The sequence below is a fragment of the Belonocnema kinseyi genome, chromosome 2, assembly GCF_010883055.1.
Source record: "Belonocnema kinseyi isolate 2016_QV_RU_SX_M_011 chromosome 2, B_treatae_v1, whole genome shotgun sequence".
In the NCBI taxonomy this organism is placed as follows: Eukaryota; Metazoa; Arthropoda; class Insecta; order Hymenoptera; family Cynipidae; genus Belonocnema; species Belonocnema kinseyi.
Genome location: NC_046658.1, coordinates 110,382,129 through 110,395,638, shown reverse-complemented (window position 1 = coordinate 110,395,638; position 13,510 = coordinate 110,382,129). Strand labels below are relative to the sequence as shown.

At 31.6% G+C, this 13,510-nt stretch overlaps 1 protein-coding gene across 1 annotated transcript in view; it reads right to left on the bottom strand.

Annotated features, from left to right (window-relative positions):
- The window catches only part of LOC117167521 (endothelin-converting enzyme homolog), a 44,664-nt gene that overhangs the window by 6,389 nt on the left and 24,765 nt on the right, over nt 1-13,510 (bottom strand). Inside the window, exons 9-14 of the mRNA XM_033352523.1 lie at nt 11,107-11,377; nt 10,037-10,192; nt 7,395-7,630; nt 7,184-7,293; nt 7,014-7,072; nt 2,051-2,099 (exon numbers count right to left, since the gene is read on the bottom strand). Coding sequence (XP_033208414.1) covers nt 2,051-2,099; nt 7,014-7,072; nt 7,184-7,293; nt 7,395-7,630; nt 10,037-10,192; nt 11,107-11,377 — 881 coding nt within the window. The remainder of the gene's footprint in view (nt 1-2,050; nt 2,100-7,013; nt 7,073-7,183; nt 7,294-7,394; nt 7,631-10,036; nt 10,193-11,106; nt 11,378-13,510) is intronic.

Genomic DNA, 13,510 nt, shown 5'->3' with positions numbered 1-13,510 from the left:
GGGTGTTGAAAATAAAATTTATTAGTATGGATTTATTTCGCAAGCACTCCATCTTGTAAATCGATTGGAAATATATTTATAATTTTTATTCAATTTTCACATAGTATAAACACCACACACTGTGCCATTTAATTTGATAATTCTATGGCTAGCCCCAACTCGAAAAAGAAGGCTCCTCCGCTTTCTGTTAATAATATTTTAATTTTTCGATTGAAATGCAATTAAATTCAACTAAATGATGCTAATCTTGAAGCAAAATAGTTGATCAATTTTGACCAAAATAACACATTTATTGTGACGCAAGCAGTTTTATTTAAAACAAATAAAAATTCAAGAAAAAAGATAGGAAAATTATGATTCTCTATGATTGCAGAGTTTTCAATTTAAACTTGCCACCATGAAATTAAAATAATGAAATGAATGAATGACTTGTAATTTTTTGTGTTCTTAACGATATGCTTAATTACTCGAAATATTAACCGATTTTCATCAACTTTTTTTTTAATTTTCTTAAAATTACATAAGGAAAATGATTCAAATAATTAGAATTGAATTGAGCCATATCTTTAGGATTTTAGATATTGAAACAGCCTTAAATCTCATGACAATGAAAGGGTCCTCATAGCGGGGGGGGGGGGGGGGGGGGCTGCCGAGTGGCTGGGCCCGGGGTGGCATCCCCCTGTCGGCGGCAGCCTCATCGGCCGACGGCACTAGTTTGGGAATCGCTGCTCCTAGAGTGTCTAGAGTCCAGACCAGTGATTCCCAAACTTTTTTCACTCTTTCTGGGGAGCGGTAGGGCCGCCACCCTCAAATTTTTTTCATGATACTTAAACCCAAGGGGGGCACTTCAGAACCTGTGATGCAGGCATGTCCTGGCTTGTCGCGCTCGACCTTCCCATTATAAGAAAATTAGAGCCGAACAGGAAAAGTGAAGAATTTTGTGAAATATTCATTAGCGAAATTTAATAGGCAGCGTTAGATTTTCTGTACTATGACGAGAACATTAGAAAAAGATAGACAGAAATCGGTTAATAACTTCAAAAGTTATTGAACTTTTGTTACGCTGCAAAGTAGTCCAGTAATGTATTTTCTTGGACAAATTTAGTAATAATATTAATCGATTTTTATGCACTTTTTTCCATATTTCTAAAATTATATCACGAAATTGATTCAGCTTATTTAAATTTAATTGTATCATACCTTCATAACTTCACTTGTTGTAACTTCAGTTATTGTATTGCGGGGACCCTGCCTTTGGAGCCTACCGAGCTACCCGGCCCGGGGGGGACATCCCCCTTCCGCGGGTAGCCACCCTACCCAGGGTAGCAGTTTGGGAATCACTGCTCTAGACCACCTGCTGTTCCATAGCCAGCCAGAGGGCCCACGAACTATGTTCGCCATGAGTACACTTGTGGTGGCGGTTCGCTACTTCCCAGGCGCAAAAAATGCATCAATTTTCAATTAATTGCAATAAAACAAGAACCAGGCCATTTTTCGAAAAAAGCGCTCTGTGAGGCTCTGCATTTAGGCATTTATAGTCTGTGCTTGAAATATGAAATCATAGAATTCAGAATTGTAGGAGAAAAACATGGGCTAATTTTCAAATCTGAGGAAGCGTCTTAACCTACATCCCCTTACCCTTAGTTTCCATCCCCAATCACCCATTTTTTTATACTCACCCCCTCCTAACTGCCACTACTTTCTCTATTCTCACTTCCCCTCACATCATTTTCCCACAATTTCTTAACCCTAATTCCCCCTCTCCTGCACCACCTAACGGAAAAGGTACGACGAACGAACTGAAGTCTACGAAACCCTAAAAAGGAAATTTTGTGCGTAATTTTTTGATGCTAAACATTTTTTTTTTAATTTTTACTCGTAACTTATTAGTACGTGTTCAGAAGGAAACCTTATAGATTTTCCATTTTTTTTCTAGTTTTTCGATCGACACACTGACTACTTTTAATTTAATTATTAAAAGGCAACATACTTTAGATTCAAATAATTCACAATTGGTAGAAAAATGATTATTTCAAGCATCAATTCTTACTCGAGGCCCAAGTTGTAAAATGGAAATTGCAAGATTCCAGCTGGAATGGCTGCGTCCATATTAGAAAAATTTTTATTCTATGTGAAATATGATTTAAAAATATTTATAACTACTAAAAATAAAGCTATAAAGAACATGTTCAACCCTGATAGTTCTAGGAGATATTTTCCCTAAATAAGTAATTTATATAAATATTTTTCTCCATCAATTTTACGCTTTCCAGGTCAGAAATATCAATCATGGAAGCAATTTTATCGATTTTAATAAAAAACCGAGGGGCTATTCACTCTTGAATATGATTTCACGTATCTCAAAGATTCAGTAAGCTAGTTAATGATTTAAAATGATTTCAGTATCTAAATTAGTAATAGTTTGTTAAATCAAGACTCCGATAAATTACTTAAGGTATTCTGACTTGTGAGTCTTTCTTCTGCGCTATTCTTCTTTTAGCGCAGAGACTTGTGTCTTATTCTGCCTTATTATTACGTATTTCGCCTTATGTTTAGAGGAGCGAGCAATGGCTCTTGCTATTTATTGTTTCCACACTACTCGAGACTAAGCTTTTACTCTTGGAAATCATTTGAATGCTCGAAACTTTTATAAATTAAAAAATGTAGAAATTTGAAAATTTAAATAATTGATAATACATTAATTAAATTATTATTGAATTGTCAATTTTCCGTTCAAAAGTTTCAGGCCACCTCTTTTTTATGACTGAATAAATTCTCTTAATTTTAATGATAATGAAGCTAAAAAAAATTATCTTTGAAAGCTTCGTTTATTTCGAAATTCTGTATAAAATAAGCGTAGGTTTAAGCCAATTTGTCTAGTTTTTAAGTAGATCATGATTATATATTTCATATAGTTCACAAAATAATTTTTGTTATAAAATCAATATTGCAGTTTTTCCAACTTTTAGGTTACAACTTCAAGTTCTTGCAATTCAAAAAGAAAACTTTTAAGATTTAGATCTGTAAGCTTTTGTAATACGGTGAAAAAAGCTTTAAAATTAGCTGAAGCACATTGAAAAATGTTGACCATTTCCAATAATATCTAGTTAAAAACTAGACAAATTGGCTTCACCCTGGGCCTATTTTATACAGAATTTCGAAACCGATCAACTTTTTGAAGACACATTACTTTAGCTATAGTATAATTAAAATTAAGATAATTTATTCAGTCATTAAAAAAGAGGTGGCCTACAAATTTTGCACAACAGTGTGACCATTTGTGGAAAAATTGTATCAATTAACAAACAAGTAATTAAAAATATCGATTAAAAATGTAAGAAAAATTTTTAGAGCATGTTTGAATGAATTGATTTCAAGTTCAATGTCAGAAATAATTTTCATGGAATTTCATTTGCAACATTGTCAAAAAATTATTTCTTAATTCAAAAAGTCTATCAATTTGAAACTTATTTTCGAATTGACTTAGAAGTTACTTCTTTTGTTTACATTTTTGATGATTCCTTCTTGTATTTTTAAGTTATTTAATTTTCCACTAATTTTTCCGATGTAATTTGGCATTAATTTTTTTAACAAAGCTTTTTTATCTAAATTTACAACTTATTATTTATCGAAAAAATTTCCAATAACAAAATTAATTGGTCAGATTTGTCATTGATAATTTTATATTTCGGAATCTCAAGGAGAATCTGCATATTCTTTGAATTTTCGGAGTTATTTCGGCTGAGCTGATTTTGCGCTGGCGCATGGGCGAAAGTCGTCGCACAATATTCTAACTTCCCCCGGATTCTTTTTCTTATTGCCTCTTTTTCGCCCTTATTTGTCGTTATTCCCACTGTACCGTGCCGTTTTTGTATCGATGAGGGCACATTAAGCAATTTTTTCGACTGCGCATGTGCCGAAACGCGCGTATCTATTTGAAATCAATAAATAATGTGAATAATAATACAAGTTATTATTTTGAACAAATTTTTACTAAAAAAAATTAATTAAATTGTAATTTCTAATAGACCCATGCTTTTCGGCACATGCGCAGTTGATAAACTCGCGGTACGTTAGCCTGCATGTATGTCAGTCTTTTGCTATGTTGCTAATGTACGACGTGATAGCTATAACATTTCCTCGAAATATTTCAATTTGCCAACTAAAAGTCAATATAATAGAATCAAAAAACGACTCAAATATGTCACGGATAAGTGAGTTTTGTAGCATGATGTCGCGGTCATGCTAGGATAGAAGGAAATTTCAGCCGTCAAAAAGGTTAGCATTTGGGACTGCAATTGCATATGACTTTTTGGGAAAAATGTTTTAAACGTAAGAGTAAGTTATAAATATCTAAATGGTAATATTTGTCAAGTGTAGAATGTATTTTCTCATTCATTTTCCATTTTTTTCTCGGTTTACGACCTTTCAATGTCACTCAAGAAAAGAAAATATCCAAAATTTTAGGTTAGTTTATCAGATCGGGTACTCCAACCTAAAATTTTTGATATTTTATTGTGTGACACTATAACGTACTTAATTCAAACTAACGCGGGCTTCCCGCTCTTCAGTCCTCTTTTTTTTAATTGGTCAGCCACTGACGCGGAGAAGAGCGTACAGGGACCGTAGTGGGAGGTTATGGAACTGCGCAAATTCAAATAAGCGCGTATAGGGAATTTCAAATAGGTGGAAGTTCTTGTACTTTATGAGTAATGTTTTTTTTTTTTTGCAAAAGGATTTTCAAACATTTTAGAAATCCTGGGAGCTAAATTATTTTAAAATTTGAGGCCGATTTTCCTTTCATTTATAATATTTCTGATACTTTTTTTGTTGTATTATAATGAAACTTATAGCCTTTTGGTAAAATCAGATGCTGTTTTAGATGAAATATTTTAAAAACAACAACTTTAATTTAATTTTTGAAGTAATTCACTATATTTAATTTGTTTTTAGAGGCATCGGCATGACACCATGCAGTATTGCAACGCTGCCGTCACAAACGCGACTCACCTAGTCAGCTGATTTTTAAATATTCATAACTCGCAAACAAAAATCGAATCAAAACTATTTTTAAGTTTTTTTGTGTGAAAATTAAAAAAAAATTTCTTTAATATTTTATCTGACAGAACATCTTATTTCACAAAAGGTTTCTAAGTTTCATTACGATCCGAAGAAAGTGTCTAAAATATTAAAGTTAAAAAATTTTTTAATCAAATTTCAAAATAGTGTGGTGCCCAGAATTTTCAATTCTGAAAAATCTTTTATTCAAAACATAGCCAGAACTGTTATTTCTGACCTGAAAAGCGTCATTTACAATATATTCTATAGAAGAAGCTTACATGGTTAAACAACAAATTTGATTTTTATTTGAACAGAAACACTCTATTTAAAAAAAGGTTATATTTTTAAAAACTAGGAAATCGATGCGTGCTTTTTACAGTGATTAAAAAAATATATTTCTAAATTCAAACGCGCATACTAGCCTGAAATATACTATCTGAAACAGCTAATTTGAAAAAATCGGATATGATTAAGAGGTCCTTTACTGTAGTTTTGTATTTTTTCTTGTATTTATGTGAGGCAACGTTAGGAAAAATGAAGGACGAGAAAGTAGAGGAAATAAGGAGAAATGAAAAAAGGATATGCAGGGGTTTGAAGGGAAATGTGAAGATAATAATTATGGGGAATATGAGAGGTCTTGGAAGTAGTGGAAATGAGGGGAGTTGAAGTATAGGGAGTGACAGGAAGAGAGGGGGTCGGAAGTAGGGGAAGTGAGTTGTGCTGAAATTGTGGAAGTGATGGGAATTGATTAAAGAGGAAGTGGGGAAAAACATGAGAGCGGATGTAGGGGTAATGAGATGGGATGATGGGAGGAGATGTGGAAGAAATAAATTGAAAATACGTTTGAGTGGCGGAGGGCATGTGTGGGCTGTGGAGTCGAATTTGGAGAGGTAGAGTATTAGATTGAGAAGCGACGAGAGGGGGACATATACAAGGAAAAATTTAGTGAATGAGAGGTGTCGATGGGTGAAGTGAGTCGATGGTAAGGTAAGGTAAATTTGGGGAAGGAAGTGGAACAGATGAGGGGAAATGATTAGAATTGAGGTTGAGTAGCAGAGAGAGAAACAAGAGCTGGGAAGGGGTGCGTCACCTGGGGAAGCTAGAAGAGGGAGGCTAATTTTTTTCTTATTTTACATTTTTCTACAGTAAGTTACTGTTTTAAATTTATTTTTTGTGTTTCGTAATTCACACACCTTTTCTTAAAATCTTATAGAAAAATGTGAAACGTATAAAATAAAGTTATTATTTATCTTCAAAACGAGTTTTAACATTTGTATTAAATAATGTACAATGATAGCAATGTAAAAGGGGAGAATTATGTATGTATAACTAATTAATACATCTATTTTGAAGGCTATGAGAAAATAAAAACAACACAAAATTATTAAAAAATACAAAGTTTAAATAGAGAACCCCTAAATCATATCTAATTTTGAATTTTTTGTTCAAAAAATTTTTTTTATCCAACAGGCAAATACATCTTAGGCTAATGTACGTGTTTACATTTGAAAATGATTTTTCTACCTCTTAGAATAAATTAACGTTGTGCTTATTCAGAAGGGTGTCACGTAAAACCGGTTTTTAACACAAAAATCTGTCCATATTTTTTCTGCATCCATTTCTTTCCAGGTAAAAAATATGCACAGAACAAAATTAACTAAAACAAAATTTAGCAACAAACCCATAAAAATTACATATATGGAGGCTATTGTCTCCTCGTCAGAATTTTAATTTCAAGGAATTTCACATCTAGCGTTAAAAAAGTGTTTATTAAATAAAATCGAATAATGCAAGAACCCAAAAATTTGTTTCTTCCATGAGTCTATAGGAATAAAATAAACGCTTTTGGTAATTAATTGAATTCTTCTGAGGTTGCAACATATTTCAAAACTAGTTTATATTCCCCTCTGGTAATATTCCTTAAATGGCAATTTCATAAAAAGTTTACTTACTTATCTGGTTCGCTTGGAAGGTATGGAAGGCATTCACATCAGTTGGATCAGTCGCCCAGCTATTAATAAATACAATGTTCATGAATAAGTGAATAAATCATCAATTTTAAGTCGATTTTCAAGTCTAAGTAATTCTTCATAAATTATTGCTTTTATTATTAATAACTTACTAAGGTTGATTATCCGGATTTATATCATGAAGTTCTTCTAATTGGGCCGAACTCCTAATGCGGATTAATTGCATCATATTTTCTAAATATTCGTTCATCGAGAGATCTATCTGGAAATAAGCGGAGCAACTAATCAAATCACATGATACTAATTAAAAATAAAAATAATATAGAAAAAATATCAAAATGATAACTATCTAATTATTCGTACGCCTTCATAATATTGATTGATTTCTTGTTTATTAAAGAGCCAGTTTGGATATCCAGTGACGGACGTCATTTGCTTTATTTTTCCATATGTAGCTAATTTTGTTCTTTTATCCATCCAATCAGAGTTATAAACCATAGAGTGAAATGATTGTTTTATGTACCGTAACATCTCAAGGACTTTCTGATCAGTTTCTTCATGAAAAAGTGGATCGACAAACAACCAGGAAACTGCCATTCCTGTAGGAAAATATGTAGACTTTTATGAAAGCGTTATAATTAATTTCAAATAAATTGATACTGGAGCAAACACTTAAATCATGTATTAAAAAGTGGTACTTTGCAGTTTGACTGTAGGGAAAATAAGGGAATTTTTCTTCTACAAAATAGGATTTTTTAAATAAAGAGGTCATTGTTTTAAATACCAACGTTATAAACAAAAATAAATAAATATAAGAACGAATTAATTACAAATGAGGCAGGTTCTACGCTTAAAGTCGCAGAATCTACCAGGGTAAAAATATGTTTTTTAGAGCAAATCTGGCGATACATTTTTTTGCGATTAATAAAAAAAAGAATTCACGAAGTTATGTGTATTTGAATTTCTTTCTTCGTGTTTCAAAAACACCCAAATTTGTCTTTAATTAACAAAATGAGGGTTGTTTTTCTAAAAATATTAAAAGCCAATTTTCTTTAAAAACTCTCTAATATTTTTTCTGATTTTTTTTTAATTTGTCACATTTTTATCATCATTTTGATCGTAAGCAAAATATCTTGTAAGTTTTATGCGGGCTGAATTAAGAAATAATTAATTAAGCAAATAGTTTGCACAGTCAAGAAAGTTCTTACATTTTTTTGATTCCTAAAAATACCGTTTCCCGGTGAAAAAACGCCAAAATAAACAAAAACGGCCAAAAAACTGGGATTCTTCTTTGAAATATAATAATTTTTTATTAAAAATGTAAATTTCCGTCGAAAATTACTAATATGATTTTGATCTAAAAGAAGCGAATTTTTAATGAAAAACTTATATGTTTAACTGAAGTTATAAACCTTCAAACAAAAAAATCAACTTTCAAAAGAATTATCAAAATTTTACCTAAAGAGATCTGATGAATTTTGAAATAAAACTATGAGGCTCCAAATAGAATAGTTAAATTACTAGCTAAAATAATTAACTTTTAACAATATAGATAAATGTTCTGCTAAAATGACAATTCTTCAGAAAAAAATCTTTTTGCTGTAAACATTTAGTTCAATATATTTCAAAAAATCAATTTTCAGCGAATAATGTAATAGCTAAGTCCAACCAAGAAAGACGAATTGTCTACTAAAACAGATCAATTTTTAGGCCCAAAAGACAAATTTAAAAAAAAATAGTTGATTTCATAACCATGAAAGATTTCATTGAGAATTTAAACGAAAAGTTAATTTTTTATTCAAATAGTTGAATTTTTAACACAAAAAAGCGATATTTCAACAAAAAAAGGTTGACGTTAAAGAAAATTTTTAACTAACAATATAATCGCCAGGAGGAAGCAACCGCAAAAAAAAGAAATACAAGGCAAATAAGTTACTGAACCGAATGTTAATCTTGTAAAAATTTTGACGTAGAATCTTTTGTAAAAGGAATACAAATAATTTCCAAATGTTCAATTTATTATACACTGCTTTAACTGATTTAACAGAAATAAGTAAGACAATCTAACTATTCTTGCTCAAAATTTTTTTTTCTTGACCAAAGTGTCTGCCATTATATTTTCAGTTCGGAATTCACCTCGCTCATACAAATTCGACTATTTGATTGAAAATTAATGCATTTTTTAAACTGCAAATTCAACTATTCCGTGTTTTATGAAAAATTGATCGTTTTCGATAAAAATTCTGATCATTTGTTGAAAATTCAAGTGTCTCGGTCGATAATTCATGTAATTCGTTAAAAATTGGCTTGAGAATTCAACAATTTGGTAACAAATTAACGCTTTTGCTGAAAATTAATATTTTTAGTCGAAAATTCAACTATTTTGTAAGAAGAATAAATAAATTTTGCAATAAAATAAAAAAATTATTTTTATTTTTCAAAATTTATCATTTTGGTTGGAGATTCATTTAATTTCTTAAAAATGTGTCGTTTTTATATGAATCTCAATCATTAAGAAGTATTGCCTTTTTCTTGCTAAACAGTAATTTTTTTAACTGAAAATTTAACTCTTCTTATTTTGGTTAAAAAGACAGTCTTTTTCGTCGAAAATTTAAATATTTTTGAACATTCATGCACTTTTTGAAAATTCATCTTCAAGAAGAAAATTAATCCTCCGTATTAAAAACTAAGGTGTTCGATTGAAAATTTAATTATTCGGTTAATAATTATTTTATATTTAAAAAGATCTAACAATTTTCGGCAAAAGTAATCTTTTTCTCTCACAAGTTTAACTGTGTTATTCAAAATTCGTCTTTTGACTTGAAAATTCAAGTGCCAAACTCTTTCAGTGTCAATAATATTGATCTTTGATGTATCGACACGAATTAGAATATCACCAAATATGTACACGTTCCCTTCTCTTCAGTGAAATCCATTATTTTTTTTCCAATTAAAAAATGAATGCTCAGAAATTGTACAAATTGAAAAATACTTATTGTACTAGCCCATTAATTCATTCACAGCCTTAGCACAGTTTAGGGACCTTGGTTCGCCAATTTCAACTTGCATTATCTCATCCAGGTAATTGGACCACACTTTTCTTAGATCTTTAGAAGAATAAGGAGTCACAATATCAACTACACTCCACCAGACAACCGTTTCTAGAATCCAATGGAAATGTAATTGATTAATTTAAAAATGAGTGAATAATTATTATTAGTAAAACTGCAGGCCTCGGACCATTCTTGAATATTATATCAAGATTTTAACTATTTTTTATTTATACAATTTCTAAAAATCTCTTCATTTCTTTTAAATCCCTTAAAATCTTTGAAACCACCTACAATTCATAGAAACCTATGGAAATCTTATAATTTCTTTTGATCTATAATCCTACGAATCCCTTAAATTTGGTGAAATCCTTTTGAAACTATTAATTCGCTGAAATACGTAGAAACCCCTAGAAATATATTTATTATTATTGATAACTTTTCGAAATCCCTTAGAGATTTTTGAAATCTCTTGAAATTAATTTGAAATAAAAATATAAGACAGTCAAATACCCTAAAATCTTCCAAATCCTTTGAACTCATTGCAATTTCTTAAATCTTAAAAGTCCTTAGAAATCCTCCAGAATCGCGTAAGTATACTAAGATCTCCACGAATTCTTTGAAATGTATTTAAATCTTATGATTTTTCTTGAAATTTAATGTAAATATCTTAAAAATTTCTCCGCAACTTTTAAGATCTCTTAAATTAAAAAAAATTTTAATGTCAAATATTTTGAAATTTCGATTATTGAGATAGCGGATATGTTATTATAGCCAATCGATGAAAAAGTTTGAAAATATGTTAAATGGCAAACTAAAAATACGACATTTGAAGAAAATAGTAGCATTAATTACATTTTGATCAAAATAATTGCTTTGTTAAAAAAAAGGTTTAAAAGTATTAATATTGTTATGTCCGAGGCCTGAAATAACAATAATAATTATTACTACATGTAATATTAATGGAATATAAAATACTGATAAAATAAACCAAAAGTACATTTGTTAATCTTAAAATATATTACCTAATAGTGTTTCTTCAGTGGAAGATAATACGAGGGCTACTTTTTTCAGGTACTCAATGTCTGCTACTAATATCCTATCTTCCTTATCTAATGTCAAAATATCCCTGAAAACTTCTTCGAGAAACGGCCTCCAAATTTTTCGTGACGTCACAGATGAATTCACAGATCTGATGTATTCATCTGTCAGTGTTTGCAAATCATCAATTTGCATATAATCTTCATCCGTTATCTCCTCCTCGGTAATCGAAGTATAATTATCGGAATGCGATAACTAAAAATATAAACACATTTTGTACCATATTTGGGCACTAAAATGTCAGATTGCATTTTTTTCGGCTAAACTTTTGTTGAATTCTCAGGGTGGCCACAAAACTTCTTGTTTTAAATTCCTGGACTTTTCCCTCATTTTTCCCTGACTAATTTTTTTTTCCCTAACCATTAATATTTAAAGACCGAACTTCTAATCGTGTGATATTTTTAATGTAAAGTAAATGAAAGAAATTTAAATATAAATGTATGATTTTTTTATTTTTTATTCCGAAGGCTCCGCTAGCCTAATTCACTTGCGTTTCAAAAGATTTCGTAGCCTATTAAGACGTTGATTAGGTCGCTTACACTTCCCCCTCCCATACATTCCACCCCTACTCCTAATTAGTTCTCCTCTCCTCCGATTCTCGTATTTCCCTCACTTCGCCCCTCTCAATCCCACCCCTCCAAAGTTTCTTTCTCCTCTGCTTTCCAAGCTATCACTTCTCTTCCCTTACTTGGCTTCCTGGGCATGATTTTACCCCCCTACTCAGCAACAGTGCGCTTATAGCCCTCGCCTAACTTCCCTCTACAAACACCCGCATTTACAATCACTTTCTCACCCTAATTTTTCCTTACATTCTCTATTTAACCTCCCCTTATTTCCCCTCACTTCTCCTACTCTTTCCTCCACTCATTTGTCCGATTTTACGTATGTTTCTTTCCTTCTCACTACCCTTACTCCTTTGCCCCTTTATTTGCTTTTGATTCATCTTCTATCGAATCTCCACACTTTCCTACTACCTCTCCCACATTTACCGTAAAACCCTCATTATTTCCCCTACGTCTCCTACCATCCTTCAATTCGCCTACTCACCTCCACTACCTAACCTATTCCCTCACACTCCATCACTTCTATTACCCCAATTTTTCCTTACTACCCCTCCCCTTATTTTACATGACTTCCTTTACTTCCTCTTTCAACATTTAGCATACGGGCCCGCCCCTCATTTTCCACACTTCTCCTCAGTTTTCCCTACTTTTCGTTCCTTCGCTTTTCCTTCAATAAACTCCCTTTACTTCCCCTACGCTCGTTTTCTCCTCACTACCCCACACATATTTCCCCTAATTCTCCTCCCATACTTACATCTTAACTACGCTGATTTCCCCATACTTTCCCTGAATCTATCTTCTCATTTCTCCTTACTTTCCTTCTCCTCATCTTCCCTAGTACCTCTCTTCTCATTTCCATCGCTTCCCATACTTTCTCTCCCGGCATTTCACCTACAGTCCAAACCTTTATTTCTCATTACTCTCCCCACTTTTCCTCTCCTTATGTCGCCTCAAGAAATCCCTCTTACTTCCCTACCTACATACCCCCCTCTCTAGCCCGCTACACATTTCCCCTATTTCTCGTTTCCTCATTTCTCCTACTTTGCCTCCTTTTGTTTGCTCTCACCGAACTCCCCACACTTCCACATTTTAATTTACCCTCTTAAGAAATAAATGCAATAAAAAACCCTTAAAAGTAAAAAGTTAACTATTGAAGCTGAAAAATTCATAAAAAGTTACTTATTTATAACCCAAAAAGTATCTATTCTGCATTAATATTGTGTTTTATGTTGTTGAATTAAAAACATTAAAATAAAATTTAAAAGTAAGGTTCTCAAAAATCTATCAATTTTAGTAAAATTAAAATGAACTTAGAGTATTTACGGGAATTGAGAAAAATTCGTTGCTACTTATGAATATTTATGGTAAATTAAAATCTTTTTGAATATATTAAAAATGTATAGATCCAATAATATCATTCCCTTTATACATAAATTCTAAGAATATCTTTACAACCGCATGCAAATATTTTTAAATCCCTTAAAATTCTTCGAAACCCATACAATTATTTTACATCTTATGAAAATGTCTTGGAATCTTCTGAAAAAAAACTAAAATTTTACAAACTCTTCGAAAACTCATTAAATTACAGAGGTGATTGCTAGAGAGATTGATCAGTAACCTGGGTCGGAGCAGTGTTGCGGAACGAACGTGTTATTTACATAAGTAACACGAGAATTCTGGATCAATCTGAAAATTCTCTATCCCTTTCACACACTACTCCTTTCCCCTACGGAGTGAGTCACGCCTGCCCCGAAAGGGAAAT